The 18,784-nt window shown below is 42.2% G+C and overlaps 1 protein-coding gene across 4 annotated transcripts in view; it reads left to right on the top strand.

Moving 5' to 3' along the window:
* Positions 1-18,784, top strand: part of cep112 (centrosomal protein 112) — a 104,331-nt gene that overhangs the window by 11,159 nt on the left and 74,388 nt on the right. For all 4 annotated transcript variants that reach the window (XM_079365695.1, XM_079365697.1, XM_079365698.1 and 1 more), the window contains 10 exons: positions 632-679; positions 783-860; positions 7,757-7,843; positions 11,486-11,585; positions 11,980-12,098; positions 12,624-12,767; positions 17,044-17,198; positions 17,402-17,531; positions 17,624-17,716; positions 17,834-17,893. In XM_079365695.1, coding sequence (XP_079221821.1) covers positions 632-679; positions 783-860; positions 7,757-7,843; positions 11,486-11,585; positions 11,980-12,098; positions 12,624-12,767; positions 17,044-17,198; positions 17,402-17,531; positions 17,624-17,716; positions 17,834-17,893 — 1,014 coding nt within the window. The remainder of the gene's footprint in view (positions 1-631; positions 680-782; positions 861-7,756; positions 7,844-11,485; positions 11,586-11,979; positions 12,099-12,623; positions 12,768-17,043; positions 17,199-17,401; positions 17,532-17,623; positions 17,717-17,833; positions 17,894-18,784) is intronic.

Raw genomic sequence — 18,784 nt, forward strand, 5'->3', positions numbered from 1 at the left:
TGTATGAGAGTCTGAGTTCACAGGAAAATAACGGGGTCATAAACAAACGTCAAATTGTGGAGAGAAAATAGCAGGTTGTCAACACAGAGATTTTCAGTTTTTTTTTTTGTTGCAGTTTGTGTCGCAGTGAGTGAGCTATATTAATGTCTTGCTGCAAAGTCACTTTAACTATGACCTTTTGCTAGCTTAGGGAATCTTTTTTTTTTTTTTTTTTTTTTTTTTTCCGTCTCTTGTGTTTCAAACACTTATCAAAGAACATGTCATGTTAGTGTTTGGCAAGTTTGCACACACATTTGTCTGCATCTGACTTTAAACGGACCGGGAATATTTTACAGATTAGCGGTCCAGAGTGTTGACAAAAGGGCCGTGTCGAGACGGCAAAGAGGGGCCGAGAGCGGAAACAAGCCGGGCCACACACACAATGCCTTGATGTAGCCCGACGCATTCTGTCTTTCTAAACAGACAGGAGTTGACAGAAAAGTCTCCATCTACAGAGCGAGGCTTTTGATGTGCTCCCCACATTGTTTATGACAAAGTGAGGGTGGAAGTTAGAATGTGGTGGTGGTATGGCTTTGTTAGGAGAGGAAGAACACAAAGCGTGTGCTAAAGGTTTTCTGTTTACTCCCTACAGATTGACAACCCCAGGTATTTGCGGGAGAAGCCCATTCCCTTGTCTCCAGTAAGTAAATCGTGGGGTCCCTCGTGGTTCATTTTTTTGTTACCGAGACAAAGTGCTACTTTTGAACTCTCAGACACCTAATCTCTCTATTTCATCTCTGTAGATTTTCAAGTCAAGCTTTGGGAGGAGCAGCACCTCGGCCAGTGATCAGGGCCCACAGCTTGCAGCTCAGAGCAAAGAGGTATGCTTCACAGTGAAAACCATTGGTTCGTGCACAAACATCTCCATGCATAGTTGGTATTGTTGTAATGGCCGAGGCGAGGGCTCCTTTTTGAAGACAAAAATAATGCCGGCTCCCAGTGATGACAGTTTTTTCCTTATGTGGATGTAAGCTGAAAATCCCATTCTGAAAGCATGCTTTGAAGTCCCCTCTGCCCCTCCCCACCACTCATTCCCCCCACCATCCGCCTTTACCCGCACTGTTAAATATAAAACTGAGCATGACTTGGCTGTAATAGCCGTGGCTTTTCATGTCTGCTCGGGGAAAGCGCTCCAGTCAGTTAGATCGGCTTCACTGAGTGGAGGGCAGAGGATGGAGGGAGAAAGGGCAGAAAAAAGAAGGAAACACACAGAGACATTATGGACAAAAATAGTCTTGCTTATTCTCCTGTCATGGCAAAGATCTGTTTGTTACGGCGTAAAGTACACATCCACACACTCGCTCTAGCTACCTTTGTGCTGATGTTGAATGCATTGGATCCAACACTTACACATTAAAACTACATACCATGCTGTTTGATCCTGCTTCAGACTAGCTGACTGGCTAGGTACAGCTGTGTGGTGAGAATACAAATTAATCACATCTCAGAAGACCTTCTTCACACCGACTCTGCCTTGACGTACTACGAGAACCCAGTTTCTTTAGTAGGTCTTTAGTAGGTACGAGTTATTTTGTCTTTCAATGTATTTATGAAGCTTTGAGTCCACCAAAACTAAACCGGTTTGATTCAACCACCTCACCCAGTGTTGTTCCCCTCTCTGTAGGTTGTGTTAATATGCTGGAGAAAATACGTCATACAGTCAGTGAATGTATATGTACAGTAGGTGGCCTCACATAAGAGCATACATCTTTAGAAGAGAAGCATTAGGAAACTACACTGGCCTGTCATTTCCACTGAGGCCAAAAAGCGCTCGATATGGGAACCAGTTCAGGAAAGTCATGGTGACAAATTGGAAGGGACACATTTGGGAAACGAGAGGAAATGGTGCAGAACTGAAGTTTTCCCCCATGGTGCTTTGGTTTGTGTTGTTTGCCTTTTAATACCGTGTTCTGATTTATATGGATGGTTTAATAGAATGGAAATAATGCTTTAGAGGAAAATGTGAGTGAAACTATTGACAGATCTGTTTCATGGCTTTAGCGTGGGTTCCACAAAGGCTTTTAAAGGATGAAAGCATGACCTCCAAGGATGTCAATGTCTGTCTATCTGCCATCTAGCTAAGTCTTATCTTTCACCAAAACCTGTCTCTAACTACTGCATGTGGACATACAGTCTTTGTTGGGGTGTTTATGATCTCCTGACCTTTTCTCTTGGTCGACAGCAGAACAAAGAACAAAGTTTTCACTCAACCTGTAAAGTACATCAACATATGATGAACAGATTTTATGTCAGTTTGAAATGTCAGACAACTGTTTGATGGGTTTCCCATACGTCATATGCTTCAGATGTGTTTTAGTCACTGGAATGGTTCTTAAAAGTTATAACGACGCAACCATTAGGTCCAATCTATTTTTGTCACATTCTGATTCCCATCATCCACAGAGGTGTTTTTCTGCCCACAGCTAATTTTAGGCTTCTAAACTAAGATGCAGGTCAACTCAACTGTTTAACAGCATTTAACCAGCATTGTCATCAAGGTCAACATACAAAGTTATACTCAACTTCAGGGATAAACGGAGCGGATCTCTTCTGTTGTCTCCATCATCCACATGGAGCCCTCATTCAGCGTCTTTCACACACGATCATCTATGGAAGGTTCATTGAATCGTTTTTACTTTTTCTTCTGCAATAGAGGGAGAATTATAACACGCTTGTTGTGGTTAATATGCTGTTGTAAAAAGAGCCCTCCTACTTTTAGTGATTACATTAAGATGTACCAACACTGATCATGTATCGGATGTCACTAAAAATCATTAGCAAGTCACGGATTTCAGAAAATCGGAACCTCGCAGGATACAGCTGCGAACACACCCACACCCACACACAGTGTTATTAAAGAAGTGACTCAAGTTACCAGTTCCACCTTAACCATGTCACGTTCAGTGGCCACATTAAGCTCTCCTGCACAACCATGGAAGCCTTGTCCAACCCTGCTGTTGCGTGGCAGTCTAGACCCAGTCTAGGAAATCACAGTGACATCACTTCTCTGTAATCCCCACAGCCTAGTTGAAAATTTAGCCAGGTTTAAAGCGTTATGCACGCCACATGTCATTAAGCCTGCGACAGCTTAACGAACATCTCGGCTTTCACACCAAGCTCATCCTCTCGCAAAGCTAACGAAGGCGTTGATAAGAATGCTGACTGCTCTTTTCCAATGGAACAACGAGCGGCAGCTGCAAAACTTCACCACAAGCTGACATTACTTTGAGTCACTTAGCTTACACAGTGTGTTTGCGTATGGGTAAGTTGTGGAAAATGTCTCGCAGGAGCAGCAAAGTCCTGCTAATCCACCAACACACCCTAGCAGCGCTCAGCATTTTGAGGGCTGGGTCTTTCTTTGGAAATTCAATTAAATGCCGACTGAAGAGTCGGGCTTAGCCAAAGGCTGGAGTCATGTGATCACAGATGGAGATACTGAGTGGCTGATTAAACCGCCCCTTTCTTTTTTCAAGCCTGTGTGCGAGGGGTTCATGCTGTCTTAAAACTAGCCCCTTGGTACCTGACCTGAGAGACTGTTGGCAGCAGGCGGAGCAGGGTAGATGAGTGTGTTTGCATCAAGCAGTCAAACTCTAATGGTCACAAGCTTGTGACTGGGGATCAGGCCCTTTTGCTTTCCAGTGCCATAATGATGGAGTCTCTCTAATCCAAGGATCCTCTGGGACAGAGCTTGAGCTCTCAGCCTGTGATTTAGAGGGCCATACCCTGTCTTATCTGAACGTTTTTAAAAGCTAAAAAAGAGCAAGCCGCTGAGCCTCAGTAGTTGAAAGGAGGCTGGTTCTGTAGTTTTGGCTTTCAAGATGGTGCTTCAGGCTGAGGAACACAAGGGACCAACAGTCTTCCATGATGATAAAGTTACTATTTCAAGCCTCTCTGTCCTCTGTACTTGAATCTTATGTAGCTGATGTATTCATATCAGCCGTTTTCTGTAAAAATCTGTTTACTTAGTCTATGTTTTGAACTACCCTCCTCCGCCAGTATTTTTGTTTCATGTGTCAGAGATTCAATTTTAGCCAAAGTTTTTTTTATCTTACCTCACTATCAAAACAGAAAACAGTAAATTGACTTCTTGTCAGACTGTGGAAATGGCGTCTAGCTGCTCCTCAGTAGATAGCACAGCTCTGCATACTGACTATCATAGAGCATCTGTGTTTACTGAGGATGAAAGACACGCCAGGACATTGTACATCTCAAGCAAGACGAAGCAGATGCACAAACGTAACCTTGCTTTGTGGAGCCCAAACAGTTAGCAGACGATTTGTGAACACATCCCCCTGAGGAAAAAGGCCTTGACCCCGCCCGGTTATCAGAACAGAAAAAGCAACTGTTTCCGTCTTCTCCTCGCACTCCCTCTCTCATACCCCCCACTCTGCTCCCCACCTTCTTCCCTCTCATCCTTTCAAGAGCGAAGTGTCAAAAAACATGGCATCTTACAGCGCTCGCAACAACTCTGAAGAAGAGAAGAGGGAAAAAAGCTGTACCACCCAGTCGGGCTGATTGAAGGCATCTCAGACGCCTTAGGTGTACGACATTCCTCCTCCTCCTTCCTTCACCGACGCCTTTATAAACAAGTTTCAAACACCCCTGATCTAGTTTGACAAACTTTCTCCAAAGAGCATTTGAAGAGAGGATGAGAAAGTGACACCCCCACATGTGTCTTTTTTTTTCTGGGCGCTGTCTCCCTTTACTCTTCTGCTTTTCAATCACTGCCATCTCCTTCCCTCTCTCTCCCTCTTCTTCCCTTTCTTGTACGTTATCCTTTGACAGGTCTCTTGTGGTCCCCTGAATTGCACTAGAAATGGTGGTAAACCAAGAAAAAAGACAAAGAAGAAAGAGACAGAATACTTAGTAGAGCTTTGTCAAGGGTACAGTGTTTAAATGTAGCTGAAGTGCAATAATAAGCACATCATTTTTATGATGTCTAACTTAGACTTATATTTTCACTGATGCCCTGAGTGATCCTCAAGTGCTGACATCCTCACAAATACTTTGCTCTTTTGGTTCAATAGGATTCACCAATTCAATCTGAAAAAGGGTATATTTTTATGTCTGCCATCCAGTATGCTGATAGTTTCTGTTTAATTTTATGGGGGGAAAAAAAAAGCATACTGTAATTGAATGTGTGTTTTTATCCAGGCCATCATCACAGCTGCTTCTCTTTCATTTATACCAAGTGAATGTGTTATGTGGTTTGACTGTGCCAAGTAATGTGGGAATTTTCAAATGTATTGTTCAGATGACTGAAAAAACAAGAGCTAGCCTCGGGATGTTGTTAATTACTGACATGTTCACACACACACACACACACACACACACACACACACACACACACACACACACACACACACACACACACACACACACAACCGTCCTTTGAAAGGAGGAACATTGTCACCCCGCTCCAGGGTTGATCAAAACAGCCGAACAGACAGTGACTAAACATGAGTATAGTGACATCAAAGCAAGCGGCCAGTCATCTGTCTGTCAAAGGTTTGAATTTCCACTTGTGCTTACGAGTGGAAGCATATTATAATGCTTTCTTTTTGGACCAGAGGGACTGCCGTTTGTACTGTTAGTGTGCAGTTACAATAATACATGAACAAGTTAGAAATAAGATATAGAACTAAAGTGAGGGAAAAGGGAAGAGCGGGTGTTGGCTTTGTGTCTTAATAGAAGGGAACTTGGTCTCAAAGTAGGACAGAAAAACGGTTGACAGATGTTTGAATTCTTGGGGGTGGAGCCTCGGCCAGCGTATGGAAGCTGTTCAGGTTTAATGTGGATCATTACCTCCTCCACCCAAGCGGTGTTGGGATGGTCATCCAACCGTCTTCTAGATTTGGAGTATCAAAAGACTACTAAACTAAGTAGAGAATGCTATAGCTAGTCGCCCCCTTGAAGGGGCTTGTGATGGGTCCTGTGGGACGACACCAAACAATGCAGGCAATCTCTGAGGATCAATAAGGCGTGTACAGAACGGGGTCAGTTTGGGATGTGGCCTACACATGAGGCTGAGGGTGGCTCGTCCAGTGGAACCGTCCTTTTCAGATCCTTCTGACATGTTTAGCTTCTGTTGCAGAGCAGATATTCTCCAATCACATCAGGAACCTGGAGGGACAAAATATACAGTCATCAGTCCAGATGTTGCTTATGCTTATTGGTTAAACACATGAGCAGGTGCACCTGCAACTGCCATCTTTAAAAACTCATGTAACGGGCACAAGCTGAGTCGTCCCCATTTCTCTTCATGTAGCTGTGCCAAACCTGCAGCCTCCTTACACCACTTCAACCTAACGGGTGTCTCCATTTTAGGAAAAGAAAACCTTCAAATCTTTGCTAGTTCTCGGAGGATTTCCCCCATTCGGTACTTCTTCTACTGAAGTCCCCAGAGGAGCTGTGTCATACAGAAGCACCACAAAACTGTATCGAGAGATAACACAGGAAAACACAGTATCATAAGGCCGACATATTGTTTAAAAAAGACAGAATGAAAACGGCTCAAGCTTTTAAAAAAAATGCAGCAAAAATACTTTACAATTATTATGAGGTAGTATACCAAAATGTGTTATTTTGCTTTTGCCTTTAATGACGGTTTTAAAAAAGGAAAATTGTGCTGAAACTCATCTTAGACTCTAAGACTGAAGGCCAGTAAATGATTTGCCACAGAGCCGCTCTACACCTCTCTCACCATGTTCATGTGCACAAGAAGATCAACTCTTAGATTCAACATGACTGCATGCTCTTCTTCTCTGGAACCTGACAACCGCAGTCGAACGTTTGCGTTCCCTCTGAGAGTAGAAAAGCTTTATTGTTACTGACCGCTGAAGTCACTCTGTTCGTCCTCAGCTCAAGAAATTGTGCCGTGAACTTTTGACACTAAATTTTTGTCAACTTATCAGCGGCTTCATGCAGTTGGAAGAAGTCATGTCTCAATGGAAACGCCTTTAAATAAAAGCCAAGCCCTTTTTGAATAACACTGTCAAGCCGGAATGTGTTAATTATTTTCCAGTCATGACAAATGACTAATAGCTCGTTTAGTCTAAAAAGACCGTACATGAGGAAAATGGAATCAAAATGTAGTCAATTACAGAAGGTGATTAAGGTCATTATGGTTTTATTTGGCTTAGGTTGAGAAGCCCTCTGGCTTACTGAGATCTGCTCCAACATGCACATGACGACGCTGAACTTTTGATCCTGTGAAAAACTGTGTTCACATGAAGGCAGCCACTTTTCATGAGAAGTGCGAGGTGTTGGCAGAAACACACAAACAAACACTGTCACTTTAGAACGACTGAAGATTTGATGGCAAAGACGCACACACACACACACACGCACACACACACACACACAGCACATCTTGTCTTCTCACTCGTTTTTGAAGCCTGGCGCTTGGATAAATGTTTTTAAATGTTAATGCGGTTTATTTCATCATCGCTGTGCTTCTGTGTAGGGCGGGGCTCACTATATTTTCTTTCATTATGCTATCTCTGTTATCCTGTCACTGCGAATGATGTCTTTTGTTTTCTTTCCAAAGCAAGAATCTAAAACCAAATGTAAAGACAAAAATGTAAATGTTGAACATCCTGTAACAAAAGCTGCTGTTGCTCTTGTTGCCTGGTTATAAATAATGTATCGTCACCTCAAGTAGATGTTGTTTTTGCAGTAAAAGGAAAGAATAACATTTTTTTGTTTTGTTTCCCAGAGTGAAATGAAAATCAAGGTCCTCGAGGCAAAGCACCAGGAGGAGAAATTAAGGATGCAGCAGAGACATGATGCAGATGTTGAGAAAGTAAGAACCAAAACTTCTCTACCAGCACCAGTTTCCCTCTTTGGATAGATATTTAGCCATTTTGTAGTCTGTTTTTTTTTGTGTACAAGAGGAGGCTTATTAATGTTACTTATTCCTGGATTTGTAATGATCGTGGAGAAACAACATCGCTGTGTAAAAAAACAAGAATGTGGATTTTAAACTGGTAAAAGATCCAAATCTGGTAACTATTGAAGATGAATTACTCACCTTCATCTAAAGGTGGGTCAGTGCTCTTTAAACAGCACAGAGTCTAGAACAGATTTGAGCCCAAAAGATTAATCCACCAGGTAATAATATCGGCCGATAATAACATATCAAGTGATCGGTATCGGCTACTTTTATCGCAGATATGCACCGATGTTACACGATTTATTCAACAGTCAGAAATAACTGGTTTGAGTCCTCTTTCACCAGCAGAATGTGCTTTTTAGATCAAAACAATCATTATCACTCTTGTGTGTCAAGCAGTGATGTATGTTCCTTTCCAGTTGAGGGACCAGTTTGTCTTTGATATATTGTAATTTTTTTCACAATTTTCATTGTTTTTTTTACAATATTTAACTGAACCTCTGTGGATCGATCATAGATCAGCCAGTTTCTCAGTATCACATTTCTCTCTTCCTGATAGCTGTATTGGCCCCAAACCTCCCATATTGGCCGAGTGCTACATTAGATACTGAATGTTGCACAACCGAATTCCTCGGGTGCTTTTTACGGCCTTGAAGAAGAAGATACTACAGTTACAATATGTTGACAGAATCCTCAAAATATCATTTTAAATATTAAAAAGTAAAACATAAATAAAGGTTCAAAGAACTGGATTCTTTCTTCTCGGGAAGTTTGAAAGGCCGATTTGTTAACTTGGGCGCTCACATAAACTAGTTAACCTGCATTACGATAGCCATCATCGTCTCTTGATTCCATTAGCTGGCTAATGAAAAGGAAAGAAGCGAGTCGCTCCTCTTTTGATCGGCCAATCCTGCACATGATCAGCTCTTCAAAGGCCTCTTGTCGGCTGGTGAAAATGGCAGCAAAGCTGTTTTATTTCACACGAGGTGCCCATCAGTTCGGCTGCAGATCAAGCACCTGGGATCTGTCACGCTTCCTTTGCCGCCACACAGAAGCTTTTAATAAAACTGGGGGGAAAAACACTCCAATTTTCTCTCCACTTTAAGGTGCCCATTGCGTCTTTGTTTGACAAGAGACAGGATGACAGCTCGCCCGCTCTCCCTCTCTTTAATTACATACAGATTGCGAGTTATGTCCGATTTAATTTCCTCAGAATTTGACTCAGTATTCACTCTAATATCTTCAAAGGGGAGTGATTCAGGGGGTGCTCTTTGACGAGCCTGATGGAAGGTGGGCAAGCTGGGCTTAGTTTTAATTAGTCTCCACATGAATAATGAACAGGCTGCCGAAAGGCTACTGGTCATTGTCCCGCTGCTTGAAATGGAGAAGGTAATGAGAGTGTTGTTTGCTAAATGCTGTGTGTACTTCTTAAATCTTTGATGGCCTCAGGTGAGGGAGCCTCGCTTCATGTTCTTGTTATTCTTAACATGCAAATGGATAAATGAGATTAACGGATGACCACACAGAATAGTGATTCATAGCTGTTTTCAAACTCTGCTGGGATTCAATTACATTTCTGACTCTGTCTGCATACAGACAATAAACTGCGTTTGAGACTCCACATGTCATCCTTTTTGTTCTTTTCTGTGCTCTCCTTTCACTGATTTTCTTTAACGTCATGTACAGCCATGCAGGATTCCCCCTGCATTAGGGCGTCTTATTAAAGCCCAAAATGGGCATTCTAAACACCGTCATTTCCCACCTTGTACCACACTCTCCCCGGACCTTATAGTCTGTCATCACCTTGCTTGGTGGATCCCTCAAAAGAGTACAATCTCTCCAGTGGTGAAATGGAAAAAAATTGGGCATCCCTAAATGTTCTGTGAACTTTGCTCCAGCTGCCCCATCCTCCTTTCATCTCCCCCATCCCATTCACAAAGAGGGTGACAGGCTTGGTAACTAAGTGCACTTCGAATGGAACAGAAATGGGACACAGATGAAGTCTTCTGGGCTCTGGGACAGTCCTTCATGGAAAATCAGCGCTCCTTTCTTTCTGCCTTTTTTTTTTTTTAGCCAAAAATCATAACATCATCTACTTGTGTGTTTCCTTCTGTCTGAGAAACATGAAAAAAAATCCTCTCCAGGTATGCTTAAAAAGAGGATTGAATGAGACGAAGAAGAAGAAGCAGAGTAGATCTGGTTCTGTGGTATGAAAAGTGTTGAATATGGATTCATCCTGCAGAACATGAAAGGTTGAAAAGCTCACATTTGGCTGAAGACACTCCCTTCAGAGATACTGTGTAACGTGCACATACACTAAAGATGCCTTATCGCAACAGGGAGAGTGCCGCTGTCTAATACTTGAGAGCCAACTCTGCATACTCTAATTTCACTAATTACTCACAGATGGCAGCAGCAGGCCGATGCGGTTAGCTCATCACACAGCAGAGTCAGCACAGGTGTTCACTCAGATGCCGTTTCCCTTGGTTTGCCCGGAGCCTCCTTAGAGATTGAATCGACGTGGAAGATAAAGTCATGTCATGTCAGCCAGTGAATGATGTTCAATGTCCCTCTAATGGAACATTTACAAATGAAATAGCTTCTTTGTTTCTGTTAGAAGATGATTATAAAGAGCTGAAGGCAGTGGGAAATATGTAACTCATCAAATCTTTTATCATTTAGAGAAAAGTGTCAGTCTGTATGATACATTCAGAATATTTATCACACAAACTTCATATTCATAAGGCCTAATGAATGTGATGCATACTTGCTGGAACAATCATAATCTTTATGATTTGTTTTTTTTAAGATTATAAAACAGGATTCATCATGGGTTTGACAACATCTCGATCACGCGCATGAAGATGTTAACACTCTTGAACATTATGTGTCATGATAAAATGAATACATTGATGTTTTTGAGGTCGTGGTGAAATAACAACAAACACTGACAAAACGAGCAACACAGCGTGCAGTACAATTACCATTAGAGATCAACGATCTCGTTTTTACCTTCACATTATTATTCAAATTGAAACTGAATGAATTGGCCAGCACTTCTTCATATATCGATTATTTTAGTGAAATCATTTGTAAATTATTATATTTTCGTATAATTTAGAATTCTGCATTTGAACACTGTCATGTTACTCTACAAGTAGACTCTTTCTTTCATCACTGTGTGTCTAAGCCTCTTTCATCCACTTTGAAACTTGAATTTAAGCTGCTTGTCAGACACTGAAAAGATGACACGTGACGGTTTCAGGTTCCCTGACTGCTTTTGTTGCTGTTTTTTTTTTTTCTTCCTTTTTCTTTTCCTATAATTCTAATTTATTTATTATACGGTCTTTAAGGGCCCGATTCTGAACTTTTTTTCTAAACACATTTAAATTCACAGGTCTTGGTTGATGTCCACTGCTCGTGCTAAAATGCTTTAACAAAGGTTCTTAAACCCGAACCTATCGTAATGTATGCAAGATTACTCCATTCTTAGTTCTAAAAGGCTGAATATTCTCACGTGCGTGTCCAAAGTATCTCCTTTCTGCTCCTTAGATTCTTGATCGAAAGAACGGTGAGATTGAGGAGATGAAGAGCGTGTACCGGGTCAAGCAGAGGGAATCGGAGGAGCTGATCCATAAGCTGGAGAAGAAAGGTGAGAAGTCACAGGATTGCAGGGTTAACTGGAAGGATGTTTATACTCGTGTCCCTGAACACTCAGTGTAGAGAGCCCAGAAAGATACAACATGAGGCTGAGCTGGTGCAGCCTGACGCTCTGCAGCTGTGTGCTCAATCTCAAACTTAATCACATTATCTGAGTTTTCTCCTTTATGCTACACATCTCCTTCCTGCTATTGTCGTTCGTACTTACATTTGTCTTCAGAGACGTTTATGGAAAGAACATAGACTTGACAAAGAGAGGTGCTCCTGGCCATTCGATCGAGTCAGAATCGACGATGATATTGATTGGCTGACATGGATCCATCGATGTTGATAGCCTGGGGCAGAGCCTGACTGCTGTTTGTGTGCTTCTTTGTGCTCTCCCACAGTTCAAAGTGTGCTGCGGGAATCCCAGGTCATCTGTGAGAGCAAAGAGAAGCAGATTGCAGAGCTGAAGAAGATGTCTGATCAGGGTGCTGACTCCTTGAAAAACGAGTGGGAGAAGAAGGTATGAGGAGATGAAGGGCTTGGACAGGCTGCAGCCCTGAGCCACACCAAGACGGTTTGACAGCATGAGACTAACAGACTTAGCTGCAAGCAGACAGACCTACACTGCTGGAACAATCTTTATTCTTTCATGCTGTTCTTAAGTTTGTGTGTGTTTTTGGGTGATGAAAAATGAATACTCTCTGGCCTGGGTAAATTGTGTTTTAACTCCTGATAGCTGCAGCTCACCCTGCTGCTGTTGCTCAATATGATCTTTATGAAGTTTCTACTCCTCTCTTCTGGGTCACTTAGAATGTGATGAGCAACCTTGTGGAAGATTTATTCCTCAGATGTAATAATGAAAAACCTTGCCTGGCTACATAAGGGATGTTTATTCCACATGAATGTGCAAGATATGACGTGACTTAAAAAAAAAAAACATTCACATGAAACGAGAGTTTACAGAAGAAAAGAAAATCAAAGTAGTCACAAAGATATAAGGGTAAAAACAGTGTGACTGATATGTAGCTGTACTGTGGCCTTCCAGCTGCATGCCGCTGTGACGGAGATGGAGCAGGAGAAGTTTGAGTTGCAGAAGAAACACACTGAGAGCATCCAAGAGCTGCTGGAGGACACCAACCACAGGCTGGCTAAGATGGAGGCTGAGCACAACGCTCGCTCTCGGGCAACTGTGAGTACAAGAACAGACAGACGTGTGTGTGTGTTTTAGATTTAGATATTGGCAAATTTTTTCAGCGATAAACAAAAGAAAACGTAGAATTAGTTTGACACCTATCTCACCGAAAACGACTTGCCTTATAAATTGGACATTCTTTATTCAGACACATCAGCTCATATCAGCATAACAAAATAAAGATGTGCATGTTTTTATGGTTTATTTTGGGGCTTTTTTTGCCTTTATTTGGAGATAGAGTGAGAGAGAGAGTGAGGTATGCCTTACAGGAAAGGAGCTGCAGGTCGGATTTCAACCCCGGCCGCTCGCATGGAGCACCTTAGCCTCTGTACACGAGACGTACTCACTAACCACTAGTCACCTGGCCTCCCATATATACATACATAGATATACATTAAATACAAAAACAAATACACAAATGATTACAGGTCTGCAGTCTGCAGTGGTTAAAACACAGAGACATGTGATCCTGTTTCCCAAACCAAGAGGGAACTCTTTGTGCCCCTTTATGTCAGCTGAGTAGAAGCCATTGTGATATCATTCTTGAGTCAGTTACATAAAAACATTAAACATGTCTCAGCACAGCATGGAGGAATGCTAGCATGTTATTGGCTTCTGCAACACTGGCGCTGTGCATCATGTTTACTGCTTCGCTCCATCTGTCAGTGATCATCACTTTCTCAAAAAGGGAACGAGCACCAGTGCACCTTTAGAAAGTTCATTCACCTGCTGTTTGACTAGCTCGTGTTCCTCACCACACACATGAATAAACAGGATTAATGCTTTGTTGCATAAGGTCTGACCTTGTCGAGCTAAAGGGCAGGTGTATACTTCTCTAACCTTAAAACAGTGACCCACAGTTTGTATCTCCATGGCTCAAATGAAAGGAAACCTCCTGTTAGCTCTGGGTGTGAGTGGCTCTCGTATCTTACACCTGTCATCTCCATAAAGCTCTTTGATCTAAGTGTGTATTCAGTGCTTGTGCTCAGAGATGTGCGCACACACACACGCACACACACACACACACACACACACACACACACACACACACACCTCCCCAAAGCAACAGTTTCTTTGATGTCACATGAAACTTTGGTTTTAAGTAGGATCGTGCACATTTCATTAGTGGGGATCATCAACACCAGAGGCCAGCAGAATGCACTGCTTCATAAATAGTGTTGTTATCAGTATCAGCATTCATGAGCTGTCAGAGGTATCACACATACACACACAATGCTTCTGGCCTTAATCTGTCAGCAGGCCCACATTTAAGAGGCATCAAACAGTGGACAGTGCAGGGCCGCGGGTAAGACCCCTCTTTTAATAATTAAGGACAGACAAGGCCACAAAGGATGAAAAGAGCCTTCTGTCACTGTAAATTAGCTGCTCCCCCTGCTAGGAGTTTTGGCTGACCCACACGCATGCACTCACCCTGCGTGTTCAAAGTGGACTGTGTCTTAGGAAAGTCGAAAAGGCACCATTGTTTTAAGAGGTTCGTATCTGCACTCACCCACCCAGAAACAGTGCTGTGTTGATGCTTGTGTTCTGTCTGCCTCTGTTCACTTTTTGCTGTACATTTTTACAAGTATTAGATTAACAAGTTATGAGTGGAGGTTGCCCAATGTAATAAACGGCCATGACTTCACCAAAGCTGATGAGGTGGAGATGTAGCTGCTAATAAAAAGTTCAAATCCGAGACACGGTGTGAAAAGTTCACTCGGCTCACGTATAAAAAACACAAGCCAAGACAAACTCAGGTTGATGATTCATGTTTATTCAAATCCTGATCTGGTGTGGGTAACGGTGGAATGAAGAGGGCTCCTCTGCCCATCGCTACCTGGTTGAATTTCCAACCGACAAGCTTCAAAGATCTCACAAGGGGCTTACAGATATGTCAGATGCTGTTATTTTTGGACGGTATCTGTGCACAGGGCAGGGAGGATAGAGTGACTGAGTAGGTGTTTGAAAATAAAGACAAGCCGATGTCTGACTGGGTATTGGACCAGAAACACTCTTTGACTGTAGTCCATGCATGTCCATATCCAAATGATAATAGAGACATGATTGATATTGTCTGGGTGTTCCAGATGAGTGCTTAGATAAGTGCTTGGCTGATTGTTGAGGGTTTTTTTATGTGCTTCAGTAGGAGTTCATTTTATTTTATTTAACCAGGAAAGAAAATCTCATTGAGATGAAAAATCTCTTTTTCAAGAGTGTCCTGTTGAAACAGTCTGAAATAACATTTTTAAGATTTTTTTTTTTTTTTTTTATGTATAAGCACAAAATTACATAAATACTCCAAAAATATTACTCTTGGTAGCCTAGTGGTTAGTCCCTGCACCCCATGTACAGATGCTAGAGTCCCACAAAGGGCCGACCAGGGTTCAAATCTGACCTGTATATATATTTCCTGCATGTCATCCCTCACTCTAGCTCTAAATAAAGGCAGAAAGAGGTGATGTCTATCTCTGCCTGTACAAACAATCAACAACAAACTCCTCAATATTTCTCTCTCCATAATGACAAAGTGTCTCTCTCAAGTTTACATTTGGGAATAATTTACAGATATTAGCCTCAGCAGGACATTATCTGTGGGCAACAGAAACATGATCATCTCCACTATTTGTCATTTTATAACAGAAATGAAGTCTTACATTGTTTTATATTTAAATACAACACCCTCTTCTATTATATGGCCGAGTTTTTCATAGACAAACGAGTATTATGGACACAGAGCCTTGCTCGCATTATTTCTCTTACAAAAACCATAAAAGCTCATCTATCACTCTGTATGATTTAAAAGAAGAAGGAGGCATTTTTCTTTCTATCTTCAAAGCCTCTATCGCTTCTCAGTCTCTGAAGGGGAGCTTATGTAGTCTGCTCTTCACACCTTGTAATTCTCCTTCTCAAACACCTAATTAGGCGATGTAATTTGCTCCCTCTGAGTGTGTCCAGGTGTGCTCGGTCCAGCCTCAGTGTGGAGAAAGGCTTTTCTCATCTCCTGCCAGAGAGCTAAGTGTCAGCACGCGTCCCAGCACAACACCGGGCCCTTGTTTCTCTCACAATGACAAAAATCTCTCTCTCACCAGCCTGGCCCGGCACTTCTCTTTTACACTTTTCCAAAAACGCCGCTCCCTCCTCACTCCACATCTTGTCATCGCCTGCCTCAGTCATCGACTAGATGGGCCAGCACGCTCCTTCTTTAATCAGCGTGCCATCATCACCTCAGGCTGCCCATGCTGCATTCCAAACTGTCCCACATATATAAAGTCACACGTGGCAAGGGACCATGTTCAGAGTGGGCTTTTTTCATTGGATCAGTGCCTGCAGAGTTTTTCTTCATCAGCTGGATTATTGTCTTTATTATCCAATGAGGTGTCATTACTTGATGTTGACATACAGTGACGTTCACTAATATTAGCCTTTAAGTAATAATCTTCAAGTTTGCTGCTGCCAAAGAAAATAAATCTCAAAGCTTCCAGAGTTAAATGGTGACACATTAGATCAGTTAATCCAGACTTTTGGAACTCAAACTCCAAGGACACTTTGCACGTTGTGGCTTCAACTGGAAACGTGTCGTTGAAACTCTGACGACCCTGTAAATATGTCTTTATATAAATTGTTGTTTTGTCTTACTTAGAGCATAATAAAGCTCATTACATCTTTGTAAATTGATATTGCGTTCCAGCACTGCAGAAGCACGGTGTGTCACAACAGAGGGAGCTTCACATACACAAACATTAAGACATGTATTGCACACACACAGCGCTGTTCTCCCTCGCAGGCTCCCCTCCTCCTGTAGCGCCTCTCTTTCTGTCTGAATAGGGCTGATAACTTTTGTCCTTTGGACACTTCTGACGTTTTCAATCTTCATTCATGACAACGGTTCAGAGGGACTGAGACGTGGTCATTCTTTTTATAAATTAGTGCTCGCAAGACTAGTGTGCCAGATTTATTCTTTTCCAGTCATGGAAAATGGCACCTACTTTATAAGATAGTTGAATGTGACAACAACTCCTTAAAAAAAGGAGATTTTTAATCTTAAAAATTGGTCAGTGGAGCAGCTCAGGGAACTCGTAGCTTGGAGTTAAACCTCTAGAACATTTTCAGGGGCAAACTTCAGAATTTCAAGAACAACTTGAATTGAAATTCTTTAAAATAAGTATTATAATAAGATAAATTCAGAGAGGTGGTCAGCTCCTTCCGACACCACACTGCTATATTTGAATATTTAACTCTTCAGCACTTGACTTTGGTGTTTTTTCCACTTCAGGAGCAAACCATGCATGGACTGGAGCAGCGTGTGAAGCAACAGTCGGTGGAGGTGGAGAAGGGCAACATGCTGCGTCAGAAGGTGACGCAGGAGAAGGCCCAGTTGGAGATCCACATCGCATCCCTCAGTGCTGAACTGCAAGAGGCCAACAGAAGGTCTGTGAGAGAGTGAAAAAATGAAATAATTCTCCTTCGCAGATTGTCAAAAATGTCTTTTATTTTGTTATGTAAATGTCCCGATGCATGTTTCATGCAGAGATGTGTTAAACTTAGCAGCTTCAGTAAAGTAACTCTTTATTGAAATATTATCAAGTTATAGTTTGTATTAACCATACTATCATGCTCTCATATGCACACAGGCTTCTGATTCTGCAGAAGGAGAAGGAGCAGCAAAGTGAGCAACACGAGCAGACTGTGCTGAAACTCCAAGCCAAACATGAGACTGACATGAGCCACTTGCACCAAGAGCATGCACTGTCTGCTGCTAAGGTCTGCATCGACACAACACCGTCTACAAGCAGTCTAAACAATTCAATCAGCTTTCAAATTTACTCATCTCCTCTCACGTTTCTCTCTTCCAGGCCTCTGAGGTGATCGAGGACTTGGAGAGTTCTATAGCTCACTATAAGCAGCAGCTCCTGGACAGTGAACATCGAAAACAACAGCAAGTCCGGGTAGGATTCATGTGGAACTGTGCACACACCTTTGTGTTCTGTAGCACGACCAGCTTTGAAAGCTTGAGGTGGTAGAGCATGACGTGTCAAAGTCTCATCATTTTTACTTCCTTTCAGGATCAAGGGATAAAGTTTCAGCAGGAAAAAGATGAACTGCAGATCAACTGTGAGAAAAAGGTAGCGTGTTCTTTCTCCTTCAGGGAAACGGAGCCACTGAGCTCCATAGCTTCTGTCGTTGCATTGAAACAGCCCTGGACAAAGTTATTACGGTCAAGAGGAGATCAAAGCCCGGAGTCACATGTTCCTTTTGGTTCCCTTTACTCTTAGATTTGATGTCTGGTCTAGTAAAATATGAGCCATGATTAACAGGTAGATGTAGGTCTGGACAGGGAAGAAAGAGGATGATTTATAATTTAGCAGAAGAGTTATCAAGGAAAGAAAGTTGAGAGAGAAAGTTGAGAGCTTATCCAGATAAACTCGGGGAAAGAGGACGGTCAAAAGGGGCATTTTTCTGTCTTAAGTAGGCGCTGTCAGTGCACCCAAGCCTGCACTTAATTGGTCCTTCACAGGTTTTTACTTTTGAGAGACCCTCATCAAAGCCACAGAGCAGCTGTAAACCATGCAGTGAGGAGAACATTGTTACTGATCTGAGCTGGACCAGATCCGTGTAGGCGAGACGTCTCAGGTGAAAAACTGGTTTTAAAGACCTGCTGCACCTGGGTCATCTTCAAAGGGCCACATTTAATATGTGCTGGTGGCAGGCTGGCATACCCAGAGACGGGGCCCCTCTAGTCTGATACACCTGCAGTAACTTAGCAAGTCTCTGTACACTTCTGTCAGGGTCAGGCACAAGTTCAATAAAGATTGTCCAAAAGACTCCAGTTTGGTTAAGATGTCTTTGTGTTTACTCTTATTCAGTATATTTTTGTTTCAGTTGTGCTTGAAATCAACCCGTATCCTTTTTTTCCATTTTTTTCTTTCTTCAGTCTGAAAGTTGTCACAAGATGAAAACAGCAGAGAACTCGTCATTTATTTTCCTCTTTTATTTCTGCTTGAAAGAGTCCTCTT

Source organism: Symphodus melops (genome assembly GCF_947650265.1).
Source record: "Symphodus melops genome assembly, chromosome: 17".
Classification (NCBI taxonomy): domain Eukaryota; kingdom Metazoa; phylum Chordata; class Actinopteri; order Labriformes; family Labridae; genus Symphodus; species Symphodus melops.